The sequence below is a fragment of the Plasmodium knowlesi genome (genome assembly GCF_000006355.2).
Source record: "Plasmodium knowlesi strain H genome assembly, chromosome: 13".
Taxonomy (NCBI): domain Eukaryota; phylum Apicomplexa; class Aconoidasida; order Haemosporida; family Plasmodiidae; genus Plasmodium; species Plasmodium knowlesi.
The window spans coordinates 1,629,901-1,648,299 of NC_011914.2; the positions used below are offsets into that span (position 1 = coordinate 1,629,901).

The window sequence follows — 18,399 nt, forward strand, 5'->3', positions numbered from 1 at the left end:
TCGTCACATTCTTGCTGCTTCTTCACCACATCACGGTTGACAAAAAAATCGGGGGCACCCTGACCCCTGTGTCAATCGCTTTGCAGCACGTATTTTCCCCACAGAAAAAATGACTCTCCACAGAGGGGAAGAGTCCATTCCTGAGGAAGCGAAAAAAAACCACTTACATCGCTTAGCAAAAGAGGAGGGGAGGGCCTTACTATTTCGGGAAGGCGAAGTGCATTAGTATCTTCGCGCACAACTTTTTTTTCCCGCAAAATGACTCCAAAAAAAAAAAAAGGAGGAAAAAAAGAAGAATATGTGGTACCCCCACTTTTCACGATTGATTGAATGAAAAAAAAAAAAAAAAAAAAAAAAAAAAAAGGAAAAAAGGAAAAAACATTTTAACCATTAACAACAAAAATAAAAAACATCAACTTGGCAACTATTTTGAGGAAACCTCATTTTCGCCAGTAACTTCTTTAACCTACCCGTAAAAAAGTACTTCATCATCTTAAATCCACCTTTCGCAAAAGTAAGCATTTGTTCACCTCCAAAAAAATGAAATGAGATTATACCATGTGAAATGCGCGTCATCCGCTGAGATGAAAAAGTGACCTGCCCGCTGAGAGGCCACTTTTATAGTGACCGAGGCTTGTCAAAAACTCGCCTGTTATATTTGGCGCTGCATTCCGTTCTATGTTTTCTTCTGCGCTTACACGTAGTTTCATTATTCCCCTTCCCACCACCCCCCTCTACACGTATTTCTTTCTTCCCAACTCTGCCCCTTTCTTTGCAGTGCCCCCTAAGGAGAGAAAAACGAAAGAGCAAATTGCGGCTGCCGCAGCGGCATCGGGAAGAAGCAAGAAAAAGGTAATGACTCCCCCTGCGCAGTGACCAATGCATGGGCACTGGGCATATGAGGTGCGGCTACGTGCTCACCGTTATCCGTTTGATGGAATTCCCCTTGGATATCCACGGTTCACGGGGTGATCGAGCAAAATGTTTCTCCGCCACCCCTTCCACTTTGCCCTTGTCACTTCGCTCTACTCACTTTTCTCCACCCAACTTACCTGCGCAGAAATGGGGAAAGGGAAAGAACAAGGAAAAACTGAACCACGCCGTGTTCATTGACAAAGCTTTGCAGTCAAAAATCCTGGAGAGTAAAAACCTGAAGGTCATCACCCCCTCCACCATTTCAGAAAAATACAAAGTCAACTTAAGTGTCGCCAGGTCCGTCATAAAATATCTATCGGAGCAAAATTTAATTAAGGAGGTTTGTATTCAGAGCCATAGTCAGAAACTATACACAAAGGTTGCATAGGAGAGGTTGATTAACGGAGAGGGGTAGTCTTGCCTCACCTGTCGGTTGTCCCTAAGGTGTGTGTGCATGTATGTATGCGTACGCGTATGCGTCGCTTACGGTTACCCCTGTAGTTGCACTTATGGTTATGCCTGTAGTTACGCAGAATGAACAGGTGTCCCAAACAACGGTAGAACTTTTTTTTTTTTTTTTTTTTTTTTTTTCTCCCTCATGTAACTTTCCCACCAAGTTTTTTATTCTATTGCACGCTTGACTCTTACCAAAGGGAAGGAACACCCCCTAAAAGGGAAAACACCCCAGATCATAAAACATACTGAAATATTTGGAGAGGTTATATGTGGCAAGGAACCTTCTCCCTGAACGAACCGAAGAGAGGGCCTCCCCCCCCCCCCCTTCCTACTCGGCATAGATAATACGATTTTGGCAAAACCAATCCTGCTCTTTTTCTCTCCCCCAGTTTGTGCCCCCACATGAATGGAACAAAATGATGACACAAAAAAAAAACTAAATAAAAGGTGACGCAATTTTGAAAAAGTGAATAAAAGATTTCTTCTTTTTATTCATTTTTTTTTTCAACTTTGCAAACGCATATGATCCGCATAACCTAGTCATAGTTACTCTGATTGTTTCGTCTGTGGCGCACAACGGTTTAGTGACCAGTCTTCAGGAGGAGAGGAAATGGACAGGAAAAAAAAAAAAAAAAAAAAAAAAAAAAAAAAAAAAAAAATTGCCGAACGCGACCGACATTGCCAATGTCGCATCCCTCCCCATTGGAGGATTCAAAAAAGGGATCATCATCACGCTGTTGCGGAAAGGTGTCTTCACAGTTTTACCTTTGCCAGACGTGAGGTGTACAAATGGGGGGGCTAATTCTCGTAATGCGTTTAAAATGGAGAAGCCCTGCTAAGATTCCCCGCAGTAGGTGGGAGATTGTTACAGGGAGTTGGGCTCCTCATAGGGGTATGTATGCGTCGAGTTTAAAAAAAAGGCAACCACGTATACAACCACAACAACCACTACACAACCAAGTACGCAACCAACACAACCAGCACAACCAAGTGCACGGAGATGTAGACAAGCAAACGAACCGTCATGCGCACGGCTAAATGTCGCCGAAGAAAAAAATGCCAATTTCCAGCCAACTCTGGGTGGAATAAATAATCTTTTCCCCCTCATCGTACAGATCGTTCAATTCCCCCGTACGTTCGTCGTCGGTCAAAGTCGAAATTTTGTTCGCGCTGCAATTGATGGTAGATTCCACATCGGTTGTGGCATCATTGCTCATGATAGCGCTGCCATTCGTGCTCTTAGTCAGTCCACCCTTCCTGCGCGCCAAAAACTCAATCTTGGCCGCTGCACACACGAGAGGCTTAATAATAATATTATGTTTCTCGCAGAAACTTATCAATAACTCGTTGTGACCAACGAGGATGGCGATATCTGAGTGGAGCATAGCATCTAGGTCTATGAGGCTGTCTCCAATGAAGGCGGATAGCTTGTGGTTAATGTTGTGAAGAATGGAACACACCCTTGTCTTGATTAATGTCTTGTCATAAAAAGAGCAGAGCGAAACCCTCTCAATCTCATCGGGAGATGTTTCACCATGAGGCTTTTCTCCTTGAAACATCTCACCCTGACCATCATTACCATTCTTCCTGGGCTGATACTCACTATGCTTAATTTTCAGTCGATTGTATTCGAATGCCCCCGTGTACTTTCGCTGAGCCTTGTCATATGTGTGTGTCTTGGAGTAGTAAACATGGAAGTACTTCTTAAACGTGTCGTAGTAGTCATCCTCGTTTTGAAAAACTCTCCTCTCTTCAGTGTGCCGTGGTGGAGGCACAGGGGAGAAGATACTTCCCTCTCCCCCCTTCAGCTTCAACAAATTGTTCCTTATAGTGTACAGGCAAATTTGCTTCTTCAAATTCAGTGTGATAATGTCGAAGTAGAAGGAGTCTCTGTTGTCCATCTTATAATTCAGTAGATGTAGGAAAACCTCCAAAAAGTAATCACTCAGTTCGAAGCGCTCGTAATGCTCACTGATAAGGTTGTTTAACACATCTACATCGACGCCTTTAAATACATCATAATAAGACAACAACATAGAATAAGTTACGTGAACCTTGTCCACTTGGTTCATGTAATAGTAGTATGACTGCGAATAGACGTGTTCTTTTTTTTCTTGATCCTTCTTTAACTCCTCTAATATTTCTAACTCCTTTATAACGAACCATTGTCCTAATTTATGTATGTACTGAATCTTCTCCTGTGTTGTAGGTTCTGGTTTGTTTTTCATTTTTTCTAAAGAGAAATTATCGAAAAAGTAAATGTCTTCCTCTGTGAGGGTGTCATTTCCTTTCGGGACACTCTGCTTAAAATAGTGTTTCTGCAAAATTTTAAAAAATGCTGAATAGGAATCTTTCTTTATTATTGTCTTGTCGAAATCAATACCGATGTAGAAGAACTGGTGGATACAAGGTAATATGGGGGGGTTTCTTTCTACATGGTTCACGTTACAGTTAGATATGGAGTCTTTGCTCTTTTCATCCTTCCCTTTAGTAGGGTTGTCAATTTGCTTCACACCGCTAGCAGCGAAGAATTCGCTCTGCAAAGCAGTTGCGTTTTTTAGTGAATTCAAATTATGGAGGATATCATCCCATGTGTAATTTCTACTCCCCTTCTGTGCCAATATCTCCCTCGATAGGAGAAATAACATTTTCTCGTTCAACTCCATGAAGTCTCCCTTGGCATACTGCTCGATGTACATTCGGTACATAGCAAAACGTTGCAAATGGTTGTTCAAGTTGCTTTCTGAAAATTCTTTTGGCATCCCTTTGACAGGGAGATGTTGTCCCACCTTAGCCCTACTAACAGATAGAGAGCTAAGATAGAAAACGTTCGAAAACACATAAATGAAGGCATATATCCCGTATAGCTTCTTTATGAGGGTGTCATGTCGACTTGTACCCTCGCCACTCTTCCCAAAGTGCTCATCCAAAAAGGGAAAATACTTCACTAAGCTATTAAGCAGATCGTGATTTTCTTCACCTACCACGAGTTGCACCTTTGTAATTTCTTTGTCCATCCCCTGCAAAGTACACAACTCTCTGTATACATCTAGAAGGATATCTCTGCATTGTTGAAGCAACTGGGCCAGGTTCTTATTTTCATTCTCCACCAAGAGAATCTCCACTTGCTTTATGCACTCAGCTAAAACACATAAATTGGCAGATAAAAAATTAAAAAAAAGGTTCTTCTCCAAAGAACTGTAAGTCAAGGATCGAACAAAATAGTTATGGACGCATTTCAGAAAATTAGGTTCGCATGTTTTCCTAACCAAGTAGGCATAGTAAAAGGACAAGAGATTCTCCCTGTCAGTTATTGCTTTTTTCAATTCGGGTTCTTGTATTCCTGAAAAATCAACAGGAGTGTATTTTAGAATCTCCTTGTAATGCTCACTGTGATCATAACAATTGATAACGTTTCTGTAGTAGCTCTGTTCAAACACAGTTTTCCTTCTTAAATTATTCATCTTTTTCCTAACGTAGTTGATGTGGCTATCAAGACTGTTCCTTTCAGTTGTTTTCTTTTCAGTCGCCACTAGGTTCTGTTCCTCCCCCTTGGGGGTGCCATCATTCAGCTTCTTTAAGTCCAAAAATATTTTCACCTCCTTCTCTAACTCCCTTTCTCGGTTTATTCGCACCTTCTCCAGGAGGAGCTTGATGTCCTTCATTTTTGGTTCTTGTCGTGTGAGTAACGGAGGAAAGCAGTTCACAGGGGATGGAACGCAGTTATTCTTCCCGTGGGATGAGGGGTAGTTACTCTTTTCGGGCGGGGGTTACTGTATGAGGCCACAAGTAGATCTTCCAGTTTCTTCGCAATTTATCTTCTCATTACTACATCACTTCACGACCACCACTGTCTGCGTCCTTAACAACGCACAGGGATCTATTCGCTCTTCTCCCTTAAGGTGGTGATTCCTGTTGACATGCGTTTCGGGTTCTATATAAAAATGCCAGGGCAATGCAGAGCGTGCGAACGTACCTGCAGCGCGTGGTCTATGGACAAACGATCATTCCTTCATTCGTAAACGGGGAGAAAAGCACAACCGGTGGAAGGACCATCCGTATGAATTATAATTTCCACGATTACAGTTAAAAAAAAAAAAACACCCCTCTGCTCCAATCAAATATATTTGTAAATCCCTCCTGGCAATGCTACGCAGCTGAGTCACTGCATCCCTCCCGGCTACTCCCTCCAGGCGCGGGACACAGAGAATCAACTGCTCGCGATGTAAACATGAAAAAAAATGTTATTCGTACATTCACGTGGCTATTTCTCCTCCTTCTCAGGAGATCCAATTGTGTATGTACGCCTACACGTACGGTAACGCGTGTGGTATTTTTTTCTTCTCTTGGATTAAACAAATCTCCATAAAAAAAATGGGGCGCCGCGGTTAACCCGCTATGCAGTTTACGCGGTTATGCATTTTACGCGGTTATGCAGTTACCCGGTTATGCAGTTTACGCGGTTATGCAGTTACCCGGTTATACTCTGTTCCGCGATGGCGCTTCCCTTGGTGTCGAGGATGAACAAGTTGCAAGGCGCAGGCGGGGGGTAGAAGTACTGCACGGAAGAAGGAGGTGCACGCAATTGTGCTCCTAGTCAAAAAAAAAACGCATGTACCAGTGGCAATCTCCCCGCACTTCTTGGCGCCCCTTTTCTCATACATAACTGTACATATATGCAGTTATGTAATTTTATATGTGTTCATAATTCCGCCGCGAGAATTAACTACTTATACGAAGGTGTTTTTTCTCTTTTTTATTTTATTTCCCCTTCCCCTTAGAGATACAAGCAAACGCGCTGGTGTTACTAACCTGCATACACTTGTTCACTGCGCCCTGCATGAAAAAACAGAAAAAAAAAAAAAACAAATACCAAAATTTTCAGTGTCCTTTTTTTTTTTTTTTTTTTTTTTCTGTTTTTTCATGCAGAGCGATCAGACAAGCGCCATTAAGGGGAAGGAGGGGCCCAGCAATGTGGCCACATGAATTTCCACAAAGAGGGAAAAGTGACAGACCAACATACATGTGACCACTAAACAGGTTGTGCAAAACGGAAAAAAGGATAGCGCATTCATCCCACCATGGCTCCACTGCATTCCTAACTGTGTATGTGCTCCCTTATTTTGAATAACAGTCTTTCCTACCCATCCATTACGGCTGCACCCACCGCGTCTGCTAACACACCTACGCAACTACCTATGCAACTACCTTGGTAAAGACCTTAGTAAAGACCTTAGTAAGGACCTTAGTAAGGACCTCCGTATCCACCTCCACAAGCGCTTACCCCAAGTGAAAGAAATCACAATGTCGAAAACGACGATTGTGTTTTACAACATAATTAATGACAAGGAGGACAAGAACTCGCAAAACGTTTTTTACATCCCCAAACCGATAAATTCGATAACCTTACAAGACATACGAAATGGGTTTCCCTTGGTTGGTACTTACCACTTCAGGTACATGCTCCCACCATTGATATTTACACAGATTAGAGAGAAATGCATATGTATGTCATCTACTGTTCAGGTGATTATACAGCTCCTTCCCACCGTTCCTCCCTCACCAACTTTTTTTTTTGCAGATTTAAAATAATCCATAACAACAACCCTGCTTGGGTAGACATTAGTGAAGAATCCTCGCCAATCCCCAGTTTGAATTCCTGTATCTACGCGAAGGTAAATTTCCCTGTTCCCTCCGCAATTTTCATGAGAAAAATGGAATGGCACAAGTGTACTGATTGCAAAGTGCAGTAGACGGTATCGCTAAACCCTGAACATATAGGGTGGTCATCCCAACGGTTTGGCAAAATGCAATTGAGAGAGAAAATTTTTTTTTTTTTTTTTTTTTTTTTCTTTTCTCCCCTCAAGTGTAACTACGCTTTGCAACATTGCAACATCGCAACTTCGCAACTTCGCAACTTTGCAACTTTGCAACTTTGCACATCCTTTACATGTCTCCCTTTTACACAACTGCTTGACTCGCCACACAGGTTTTACGCCTCAGCTGGATGGATCACAAGCAGACAAAGAAAGCTCATGACAGAAAACTTCTCGAAGAAGGTGTACCGAAATTGTGCAAAAATGAAAAAAATATCTTCGACATAAAAGAAAACAAACGAGATGATCATGTACAGATGAGTAAGACCAAGGGTAACATCGATATGCTACTATTTGAAAGCACTCCCAACAAGACTATGCACGTGGACGTGGGCAATCGGAAAGGTAAGGACAGTGAGCACGACCACAACTGAGTTGTTCCACCGAGCGGAGGGTACCTTCCCCCTGCATGGCCTTCCTCCTAGGAAGTGTGTGCAAGTGGGCGTACAGGTGGGCGTACAGGTGGGCGTACAGGTGGGCGTACAAATAGCTATACAAATGGACATACCAATGCGTGTTCAAATTCATGCACGTGTGAAGTGGTTAAGCTGGATCCATACGAACACAGACAGAAGCTCTTATTGGGTTATGTTACCACCTCCTTTTTTACCATTCCTGCAGATGGCGCCAAGGACCAAAATTACCTCGACTTGATGTTCAATTAGGCCTTTTGCGCCGGGGTGTTTTTTCCCCTCCTGACGCAACTGTATTCCTTTATGTAGCCATCCAACAGCATGTTAACTGTTTTTACCACCCGCTCAATCCTCTACTCACTGCGCTACCAACCTTTTTTTTTTTTTTCCGCCCTCCAAGTATGTGTAACTAAGCATGTAAACAAATGAATTCGCCTCTATGTGCAATCTCATACCAATTAATAACTTAACCTGATAATTTTTTTTTTTTTTTTTTTTTTTTTTTTTTTTTTTTTGCGCAAATGTTTATGTACATGTTCATACGAATGTGTGCTTGCGCGTTCGAGTTAAAACATCCTTCGTTGCTACATAACAATTTTTGCGTGTAAGGGAAAAGGGAAAAAAAAAAAAAAAAAAAGAATAAGGATAAGCTAGAAAGCGAACAGTTGAACATGTAACTGTGCTACATATGCTAAACATGCCACGGGAGTCTAAACAAAACGGCAATGATTAACAGCGTATTTTCTACGAAAGCCAAGGCATGTACTACGTGTGCGAAAGGAAACTGAAATAGTGGCGCTTGTGGCAGTCCAGGCACTGTTCCAAGTCGACAAAGGAAATTTCCGTGCCGACGGGAGGCTACCCTTTTGACAGTTGCCACTAAGCTTCCCATCAGTGTTCTCACCTTTACACAGGAGCATTTTTTTTTTTTTTTTTTTTTTTTTTTTTTTTTTTTCGCGTTTTAATAGTGTAGTAACTTCTTTTTTTTTTGTGTGTGTTTTTTTCCTCATTTTCACACGTCCAAACTTTCTTTACCACCCAGTCCGGACATACAGTCCGGTTCAGTGCTCAACGCAAAATGCCCCCATGCATGCCTTGAATTAACCTATTATAATTATATGTACCTTCTTCCAAGTGGGAATTAGTTTCTTGCTCCCCCCCCTGTTCATTCTGCTACCACACTCTGCACACACCCAGTTCGATAATGCGGGCATTTTGAGAAAGCCCAATTTGCTCTTTCATTGTATGTTTTAATTCGCATGATCAGTATATATGTGGACCTTAAACACGTATGCTTGTTCGTAGGTATGTTTTTTTTTTTTTTTTTTTCTCTCTGCACTCAAATTAAGTGATCTCCTACTACGCCCCAGAGTGTCCATTCTCCCACCAGCTGTCATTTCTTAGGACATATTCTTTTATTTGTGAGTATTCTGTAACGGGAGTCACCTGGTGCGTAGGGTAAAGTGACATACACTTTTCTTTCCTTCCCACCGAGCGAACATGAATGCGCTCATTCTAGTCGGGGGGTACGGCACGAGGTTAAGACCGCTCACCCTGACAACCCCCAAACCATTAATCAGCTTCTGCAACAAGCCAATACTAGAACACCAAATCTTTAATTTGGCACGATGTGGAATCAGAGAAATAATTTTGGCCATAGCTTATAAGCCCACAGACATAACGAACTTTGTGGATAACCTTGAAAAGAAATACAACGTTAAAATTATTTACTCTATTGAAGAGGAGCCCTTGGGCACGGGTGGGCCAATAAAATTGGCAGAGAAGTATTTGAGCAAGTACGACGATTTTTTTGTGTTCAACTCGGACATTATTTGCTCCTTCCCCCTTCTGGAGATGATGAGCTTTCACAAGCAGAGCAATGCGCCACTGACGATTTTGGTAAATCAAGAGAGGGGCGCAGTTCCTGTGCGTTTGCTGTGCGTTACTTGTCTATTTCTGAATTGATTGCAAAAAAGGGGTGTCGATTTATGTCCACACGTGGTGTGTGCATCACATATGTCTACAATTTCACCTGCATTGTTCAGGCAAAAAACTGTTTTTTTTTTTTTTTTTTTTTTTTTTTCCTTTTTCCCCCCCTTGTGCAGGTGAAAGAAGTGGAAGACCCCAGAGCGTTCGGAGTTGTCATAACGGAAGAAAACAGAATTACCAAATTTGAGGAGAAGCCGCAAGTCCCTAAGTCGAGCTTAATAAATGCAGGAATTTACATAATGAACAGAAAAGTTTTAAATCGCATTCCGATGAGGAATACATCGCTAGAGAAGGAAATATTTCCTCAGCTAGCCAATGAAAACATGTTGTATTTCTACGTATTAAATAAATTTTGGGCTGACATTGGGAAACCAATGGACTTCCTCAAGGGACAGGCGTTGTATATGGAGGACTTGAAGGAGAACAGGGGAAAAGGAATAGAAGAGAAAAGGGAAATAGACAAGGAAATAGATACTGCAAAGGTAAGCGCGACAAAACCCTTCAAGGAGGAGTCTATCCTGCGCGACCACTTCCTCATATGCTACGGCATAACGGACAAGGAAAATGGCGAAAAGAATGACAACAAGAAAAATCTATTTATAACATTTGAAAATATAAAGGAGCTGGAAGAATTCGCACATAGGAAAAGCCACCTCTTCGATGAAATCCTTGTGCACACAAAAGTCGAGGGAAATGTGTTGATTTCATCCAAGACGATCATAGAAAAAAATTGCGTCTTGGGAGATAATGTCGTTCTTGGAGAAAATGTCACCATTGGAGAGGGATGTCGTATCAAGAATTCTTGCGTCATGAGTAACTCCACCGTCAGTTCGTATTCCTACATTGAGAACTCCATCATTGGCTCCAAGTCGAGGGTTGGGAGGTGGTCGCGCATCGAAGGGCTGTGCGTGCTGGGCGAGAATGTCATTTTGAATCCAGAAATTTTTGTCAACAATGCCTTCATCTTACCCTTCAAGGAGGTCAGCAGTTCCATATATGAGAAGGGCGCGATTATCATGTAATGTGAAGGGCAGGAGCGGTAGGAGTCGCTGTGAGGGAAGAGAGAGAAGCAGAATATGGTGCTTGAACAGAGGTGGAGGAGGAAGGGTAAGCGAAAGGACGCAGTCCTAGTGTGAAGCTGCGCCCTTTTGCAAATCTACCACTTTTTTTCCATGTGTTAAAATTACGGGATAAATTTTTTTGTTTAGTTTTTTCTTTTTTTTTTTTTTTTTTTTTTTTTTTTTTTTTTTGTATCCTCCCCATCGTGCGTGAACGGTTCATCATTCGTTTGCGCGGTTCGCCACACTTGTGTGTGTGTACGTGTATGTCTTTTTTTTTTTTTTTTTTTTTTTTTTGCACCAAAGGGGGGAGTAAATTGCCTTTATAAACCTTATCTAAAGTGTAAAACATGTACAACATGGATTGCACGATGCCAATGGATCGAACAACTTGAACTTCCCACTGAATGGCCAAAATGCGCTTAACCGTTTAACAGCGTAACGGCGAACCGATCGTTCTTGTCCCCGTAATGTGCGAAAGAAAATGAAGGACTACCTAGAGGGGTGCAACAAATACTTGAAGTACGACAACTGTATACTTGTAGAGCATGAGGATGAAGAAAGCAAATGCGCAAAAGGAGAGAACTTCGTGAAAGATAAGAACATAGTCCGCGTCATACAAGAAATCCGAAAAAATTTGCGATCAAATGTGCTATACAAAAATGACAGAAAAAATGTTCTCTTCAATGAGCCCCTATATAATGTGTTTCCACTGAAGTGTCTAAAGGATAAGAAGATGGACCAAATTTCCTACGTGTGCAGAGTGACAAGCGAGGAAGACGCAAATTTTTGTTTGAAAAAAATACAGGACATCGTTTCGAAGATGTATGTGAAGAATATGCTAATCGACAAGGATTTTCTCGAAGATCTATTGTCCGTTTTTATGGAGCTCTGCAGACAGGTAAGTCTATATCTCTGCCTCATTCCCTCGTCATAATTCGAATTGGGCGAATGGCTATAGGGTAAATGTGGTGATATCCGTGTACCTTCCGCAACATGTGCAGGTTTCCGTAGCGTGCTTCCAAAGAGGATCCCTTCTCAGACAGTTATTTAATTACAACGTCATGCTCCTTTTCCACTACCAAAAATTAGTCAGGTGAGTTGGCTTTCCGCGAAGTTGTACATGTACCAGACCCCTCGTGGTGCTCTCCAGAAATATATCCAATGTGTTCTCCACGTGCTCGCCATTGCAGTGCATCTCCTTCTCCCCCATTTTAGATCATCTCTGTCTTTTAATTTAAAGAAGGAAATAAAAAGGAGAAACACGATGAGCGAGCTGCGCAAAGAAATAGACATTAAAAAGGAAACCATCAATTCTTTGAAGAGCGAAATTTTGGAGACAGATCAGCTGATCGGGGAGGAAAGGAAAAACGCGGAGCGAGAGATTTCCGAGGTATCGCAGTTGAGGAGAAGCCTCTACCTGTGCAGTGCTCTCTCCCCCCTTTTCTATTTCCCCATGCCTTACAACCCACGTATCATCTACCATGCCTTACAACCCACGTATCATCTACCATGCCTTACAACCCACGTATCATCTACCATGTACCACGTATCATCCACCATGTACCACGTATCATCCACCATGTACCACGTATCATCCACCATGTACCACGTATCATCTACCATGTACCACTTGTCGAACCTTGTACCCCCTCTCCCAGGTGAACATAAATTATCAGAACAAAATAGACAAGCTTAAAAAGAACAACCAGAGGAAGCGCGACGAGTTTACGCGACTTCTCCAGCTCTAAAGGGAAAAAAAAAAAAAAAAAAAAAAACGGTTTTTCATCCGAGGAGACACGCTTTTTCTCATATTAGGTGTGTACCGATTTACGTTACATCGTTGTCTTCATTTCATTTCGTTTCTTTTTTTAACTAAAAAGTCGAAGTATAAACAATTTGAAAAAAAAAAAAAAACTAAGAAAAAAGTAAAGCACCAAAATTGGGATTTATCATAAAAAAAAAAAAAAAAAAAAAAAAAAAAAAAAAAAAAACGAAGTGAAGTGAAGACTAAAGTAAAAACCAAGTAAAGGAGAAGTGAACGAATTAAACCAACGCTAGGGTTAATAAACTGGACAAATATACAAAGCAGGAAAATCTTAAAAAAAAGAAAAAAAAAATTAATAAAAGTGAAAAATCTTAAAGCTGCTAAATTTAAAAAAAAAGGGAAAAACTAAAAAGAAAAAAATTTTCTTCTATGTGAAAAACTAAATGCTACAACTGAGGATCATCTTTTTAATGAAGTAAGCATAACTATACATTAGGAATGATCAAAAATAAAAAAAAAGAAAAAGAAAAAAAGGAAACTGTCCAAAAGGGAACATGTTGTATTTCCTATAACTTTTCAAATTGACTATCAGAACAATGTACACATACAGATACACATGTGTGCATAACATAGGTATGGGCCTTCTTAAATGAAGAACTCCAGGGAGAGTATAGCCAGTATGGCTAGAAGTATTCTGCTCATGCCCTGGAAGAAGGATCCTCCATCATTACCCTTTTTCTCTGTGTCAGGACCCAATGGCGTTATGTCCGAGTCGCCTTTCACCACTGTCTCTCCTGTGGGTTTCTCCGTTGCCTCCTTTTCGCCGTCGCTGTCTTCTCCTTTGACTGGGACATCATTCTGTTCCTCCTTTGCAGGGCCTGTCACTTCTCCTGTGGTTGTATCATTATGACCTTCATCCCCGGAGGTAGAATCTGTGGAGCCCCCATCTGATTTTCCATCCTTTGGTGCACTATCCACCATTTTTGACGCTGACTGTTCCTCCGATTCATCGTCGTCATCATCATCCTCATCATCGTCTTCGTCGTCATCTGTTTTTTTTTTAGCTTCTTCCTTATCTCCATCCTTGCCAACTTTATCAGAGCCATCTTCTTTTTTACTTTCCGCATTTACATCGTCGGCTTCTTCACTTTTTGCCTCTTCGTCTGGAGTTTTCTTTCCATCCTCCTTACCGCTCTCGTGTCCTTCATCAGGGTAATCTACATCATCTTTGTTTTTTTTATTTTTTTCCTCTTCTTCCTTCTCATCATCCAAATTGCTTCTCTTTACCTCTTTTTCGTTTTCTTTTTCTTTTTCTTTTTCTTTTTCTTTTTCTTTTTCTTTTTCTTTCATTTTCGCTTCATCAGCCTCCGGCGCATCTTTGTTGCTTGTCGCGTCGTCCTTCTCACTTGGTCCTTGCCCCTCCTTGTACACGTCAAAGAAGGAGGCCTGGTTACCAAACACCTCTTCGGTGCTATCCTTGCCACTGCTGAGCACAGAGACCTTCTTCAACACCTTGTTGCTTTCGTTAAGCAGGTGGTGAAGATTGTACTCCTTGGCCTTATCATTAAGAGCAATATACTTTTCTGTCTTTTCATCTATTTCAAGTTCCTTCTCGTACGCCTGTTGATACCCCAGGTGTAGCAACACATGAAGCTTCTCCAGGATTCGCTTGTTCTTCGTCCAAACAGGGGGGCCATGATCCGCTCCACCGACCTCTTCACCGACCACCTCACCGACCGCCTCACCGACACCCAGTTCGGAGGAACTACCATCTGCGGGCGCGTCTGCCTGAACGCTCAACTTGTCCAGATACGTAACTATTTCCTCAACGGGATCGCTGATCTTCTTCCCTTTGAGGCCCTCGAAATTATTTTTCAGCACATTACTGAGCATCTCCTGGTTCAGTGGGTTCTTGTAGCAGTAGGACTTGATACAGCTAGCTAAATTCTTAAAAATTATATTTTTTTCATAATGCAACTTTTTCAAATTTTCCATAAGTCCATTCCTCATGTCGATGATAATCTTCTTCCTGTTGTGGTCATCAAGGTTATCAATTTCAACTAAGTCCTTGTATTCCTTCTTGGGAGCACTTTCCGTGTCATTTTCCTTGGTTTTGCTAAACTCCAGTGGCTTGACGGTTGGATTGTACTTAAAGAAGATATCGGCTGAAATCATTCCATTACCATGAGCGAAATCATCATAAGTTAATACGGGATCTACATCTTCGTCAAAGAGATCCTTCGCCTCTTTATCCTTTGCCTTATTATAAATGGAGAGATATTTCTTCCTTAACCTGCTTATGGTTTTCTCGACTTGATTAAGCTTTTCCATTTCTTCCTTCAACAGATTGGCTAGATTATCCTGAACAACTGTTACATTAACATCTTCCATTTTATTAATGTCTAATGTATCTAACAGGTAGATGTAATAGAGATCTTGGTCTGAACTTCTCTTCATTTCATTGTACCTGTCTTCTATTAGATCCTTCATCTCGGTTGGATCATACTTTTCGTGAAAAATTTTGGATACTTCCTCTCCTAATAATTTAAAAATAGCATTTTTCTTCACTATCTGTTCGTTCATTTCTGATAAAAGGATAGTCTTCGATTTTTTTACTTTGTCTGTGAAGCTTTCATTTCCGTTCATTATGAGGTCTACTTCATCATTTATTTTTTTCAGCTCATCATCTTCATTTGACGCTTCGGATTCGTTATCTCCATCTGCAATTTCCCCCTCTTGATTTCCCTCCAAATACTTTTCATCTTTTCCTTCTTCTGCTTCATCTATGTCATCATCACTTTTTTGATTTTGATTGGTTTCCTCAGGTAATTCTTCTCCCTCCTTTGTACATACAACACTCAGGGATACGTAGGAGTTGTTAATGTAGCACTGGTCCTTCTCATTAAGGGTATCCTTTTGTAACATATACGGATTGATAATGCACTCCTGGTTCTTATCGCATTGCCTTTTCAAAACTTCAGTCATATCTTTTAAATTAATTTTACAAAAAGGGGAATGCAAAATTGCGCTTTTGACATGTAGGTGTCCATCCTTACAGGTAATTGGTTCTTCATTTTTATTCTTAATAAAAAAAAAATATTGAATGTAGTTCTCGTCTAGGGTGAACGAATTGCTCAAGAGACAGGTCGTCGATGTCTTAATCTCGTTATTCTCTGACTCAACACACTCCTCCACTTCTATTTCGTTTGGGTTTCGCAGGTTCTGGGCTTTTATGCTCGCTACGTAGTCGAAGTAATACTTGCACTTGGCGTTGCCCATACATTTGGCCTCCACCTCATCTATGCAACTCCTATGGATGATACGATTCTGCGCGTTCATGCACTTCACTTCGCAGTGCAGGATGTAGAGGCTTCCCTCAGAGCACCTGTAGATAGTGTAAAGGTTGTATCAGCATTATGCGTATTTGCAGGGTGGTGTGTATTTTTTCCGCTGAAAGTACACTCGTTGTACACTCAGCCAAAACACAAACCATCCGTTTGGACTTACTTTAATGAATTCTGCTCTCCGAATTTAATGATATCGTTATTTACGTAGCATCTCGCTCGTGATGTCAGACATAGCACCAGCAGGGCCAGGGGGATGCGGCACAGGCGAGGGAGCTTCATTTTATATATTCTCAAGGAAAAGTAGGTGGCAAATTGGAACCAGAAAGGTACGCAAAAAAGAGGCAAACTAATGATTAAATAGACCAAATGGAGCAACGCTTAACCGAGGTTTGTGGTAGGTACGCGTGCTCTGGTACATAATTGCGGAGCCCTGGTGCAACCCCCCCGCTCGAACACAAATGTATGCAGGTGCACAAGGGTCTGTGTACACACGACCATTAATAAATGGCTCGAAATAATAATTTAATTAGAATGAACGGGCTAGGCCACTCTCACAGAAAGGGGGGGGAGGGGCAAATGGTATGAAGAACAAGTGGTAGTAGAAGATGCAGGATAGAAAAAAGGAAGAAAAGAGAGAAACAAAAGGATGAGAAAAACAAACACATAAACGAATATTAACACGAAAAATGAAGCCAAAAATAAAAGGCAGGTGAAAGAAAAAAACAAACAAACGTCGGGGCTGATCAAAAAAAAAAAAAAAAAAAAAAAAAAAAAACGACACAAGGAGTGTGCAAATTATTTTTAACAGTTGCTGCACAGGTGTTCACCGGAGTGCGCGTTGTACCAATGGCATAAATCAAAGTGGTTGCCTACTTCAGATCAACTCAAAAAAAATAAATAAATAAATAAAAAATAATAAAAGAAAAAAGAAAAAAAAAGGGAAACATCAAAGCGTACGGCTTGGACGTGGAGGGGTGAAGAAATAACAGAAAGAATAAGAAAGGGAAGAAAAAAAAAAAAACCTTTCTACTAATCAGAGGTACAAAAATATGTAGATGCACATGTAGTTGTGTGCATGTAAAAAAATATCCTCACGATGCCCACGTATGGAGATGCTCTCCTCGCGTGAGCCGATCAAAGTGAGACTTACACAAATAATCAGGGGTTACTACGAACCGTAAAATGATAACTCCCCCCAAGGACGGGCGGCGTACTCATATAATATACATGCCCTTTGTAATTACGTTAGAATTTCTGTCATCCTGAGCGCAGCTGCTTGAGGGGGTTCTTATCACATCCTTCGCAAACTCCCCAAACTTCAAAACGTAATATTGGCTCACAGTAGTAGGGTCATAATCCCGCGTATTACCAATGATGCTATTTGATAGCTGCGAAGAGACTAAAAAAAAAAAAAAAAACAAACAGAAACAAAAACAAAAAAAAAAAAAAAAAAAAAACTTATATTTGCCTCTTTACTTTTTTGTTGCGTCACCGTTTATTGCGCCATTGCTCATTTTCTATTTTTTTTTTTTTTTTTTTTTCGTGCATCTTTCCGTAACGCTACTGCTCACTTCTGCGCTTTTTTTTTTTTTTTTTTTTTTTTTTTTTAAATCCAAACAAGATCGTATGATGATGTGGCTTTCCCTATATGCGCATTCAGATGTTAGCGCGGCGCAATTAAAAAAAAAAAAAAAAAAAAAAAAAAAAAAAGGGGAAAAAAAGCAATAAGGCCACAGAAAGTGGCCCAACAGTATCTGTGGGCCTGCTACTATATATCGAAGGAATCCCATGGCGGACTTCCTCTATAAGTGGCCTTAAAAGGAACACCCTCCAAAATATCTGCTCTGCGTTGGAAGAAGAAAGAAAATTGGCAGTGGCCCAGAAAAGCGAGGAAGCAAAACCAACGAACGGAGATTAAAGGAAGCTGCCAAATTAATGCAAGACGACGAGACGGGAAAAACAAAAAAAAAAAAAAGAAAAAAAAAAAGAACAGTTCGTCGCGCAAATAGATATTTCCTTTCGTGCAATATCTCTTTGCAAGCAGAACGCAAATGGCCACTTTCGTTAAAGGGGAAAAACAGTTTTCCCGCTGTTTGCTATTCCCCTGATTTCCAACAATGTGATATATTTACGTTTAACTCCTTCCACAGAACGGGGGTAATGAATCGAAAAGGGAAAGAAAGAAAAAAAAAAAAAAAATGCGCGATCCAGCTCTCTACATGCACTTGGTCTTAGTGCGTCTACGGTTATGCTCGCATTTCTTTTTCCCTTTTTTTTTTTTTTTTTTTATAATTTCGCACCCTCGCCACACTGACCATATGCCTGACAAAGGGAAGCTCGAATGGGCCACTTGCACCATGCCAATTTTACCGGCATCGTGTTGGTGGCGCGTGTATTACTGGACACATGAGGGGAGAAGGTTATTTGCCCCCCTCCCAGTTTATTTTGCCATACGGATACACAGATCAGTGGCAGCGCGGTCTAACTAGTACATCCAAAAGGGATGGGGGGGAGGATGAACATTCACAGATGAATGGCCATTCCAAAGCGACAACCTTCTTCTCGAACCACTACCCA

At 41.1% G+C, this 18,399-nt stretch overlaps 6 protein-coding genes and 1 non-coding gene across 7 annotated transcripts; 5 read left to right on the forward strand and 2 right to left on the reverse strand.

Annotated features, from left to right (window-relative positions):
- Window positions 1–513: 513 nt before the first annotated feature.
- Window positions 514–1,303, forward strand: PKNH_1336700 (40S ribosomal protein S25, putative; the record flags this gene model as incomplete). Its single annotated transcript, XM_002260762.2, has 3 exons — window position 514; window positions 779–852; window positions 1,061–1,303. Coding segments are annotated over 3 exons (318 nt in total).
- Window positions 1,304–1,800: 497 nt separating this feature from the next.
- Window positions 1,801–1,914, forward strand: PKNH_1336800. The gene has a single exon (XR_005506403.1). It is a non-coding gene; the product is annotated as a C/D small nucleolar RNA (small nucleolar RNA).
- Window positions 1,915–2,405: 491 nt separating this feature from the next.
- On the reverse strand, window positions 2,406–5,036 carry PKNH_1336900 (conserved Plasmodium protein, unknown function; the record flags this gene model as incomplete). The annotated part of the gene is made up of 1 exon (XM_002260763.1): window positions 2,406–5,036. One exon carries the CDS (start codon window positions 5,034–5,036, stop codon window positions 2,406–2,408), a length of 2,631 nt encoding a protein of 876 aa, XP_002260799.1.
- Window positions 5,037–6,675: 1,639 nt separating this feature from the next.
- On the forward strand, window positions 6,676–7,912 carry PKNH_1337000 (DIX domain-containing protein, putative; the record flags this gene model as incomplete). The annotated part of the gene is made up of 4 exons (XM_002260764.1): window positions 6,676–6,827; window positions 6,953–7,046; window positions 7,361–7,592; window positions 7,869–7,912. The coding sequence occupies 4 exons, from the start codon at window positions 6,676–6,678 to the stop codon at window positions 7,910–7,912; spliced, it is 522 nt and encodes a 173-aa protein (XP_002260800.1).
- Window positions 7,913–9,160: 1,248 nt separating this feature from the next.
- On the forward strand, window positions 9,161–10,671 carry PKNH_1337100 (mannose-1-phosphate guanyltransferase, putative; the record flags this gene model as incomplete). Its single annotated transcript, XM_002260765.1, has 2 exons — window positions 9,161–9,559; window positions 9,766–10,671. The coding sequence occupies 2 exons, from the start codon at window positions 9,161–9,163 to the stop codon at window positions 10,669–10,671; spliced, it is 1,305 nt and encodes a 434-aa protein (XP_002260801.1).
- Window positions 10,672–11,191: 520 nt separating this feature from the next.
- On the forward strand, window positions 11,192–12,458 carry PKNH_1337200 (dynein light chain, putative; the record flags this gene model as incomplete). Its single annotated transcript, XM_002260766.1, has 4 exons — window positions 11,192–11,608; window positions 11,712–11,803; window positions 11,926–12,100; window positions 12,369–12,458. 4 exons carry the CDS (start codon window positions 11,192–11,194, stop codon window positions 12,456–12,458), a joined length of 774 nt encoding a protein of 257 aa, XP_002260802.1.
- A 662-nt stretch (window positions 12,459–13,120) lies between these two features.
- PKNH_1337300 (surface protein P113, putative) lies at window positions 13,121–16,101 on the reverse strand (the record flags this gene model as incomplete). The annotated part of the gene is made up of 2 exons (XM_002260767.1): window positions 13,121–15,860; window positions 15,983–16,101. 2 exons carry the CDS (start codon window positions 16,099–16,101, stop codon window positions 13,121–13,123), a joined length of 2,859 nt encoding a protein of 952 aa, XP_002260803.1.
- Between the last annotated feature and the right edge of the window lie 2,298 nt (window positions 16,102–18,399).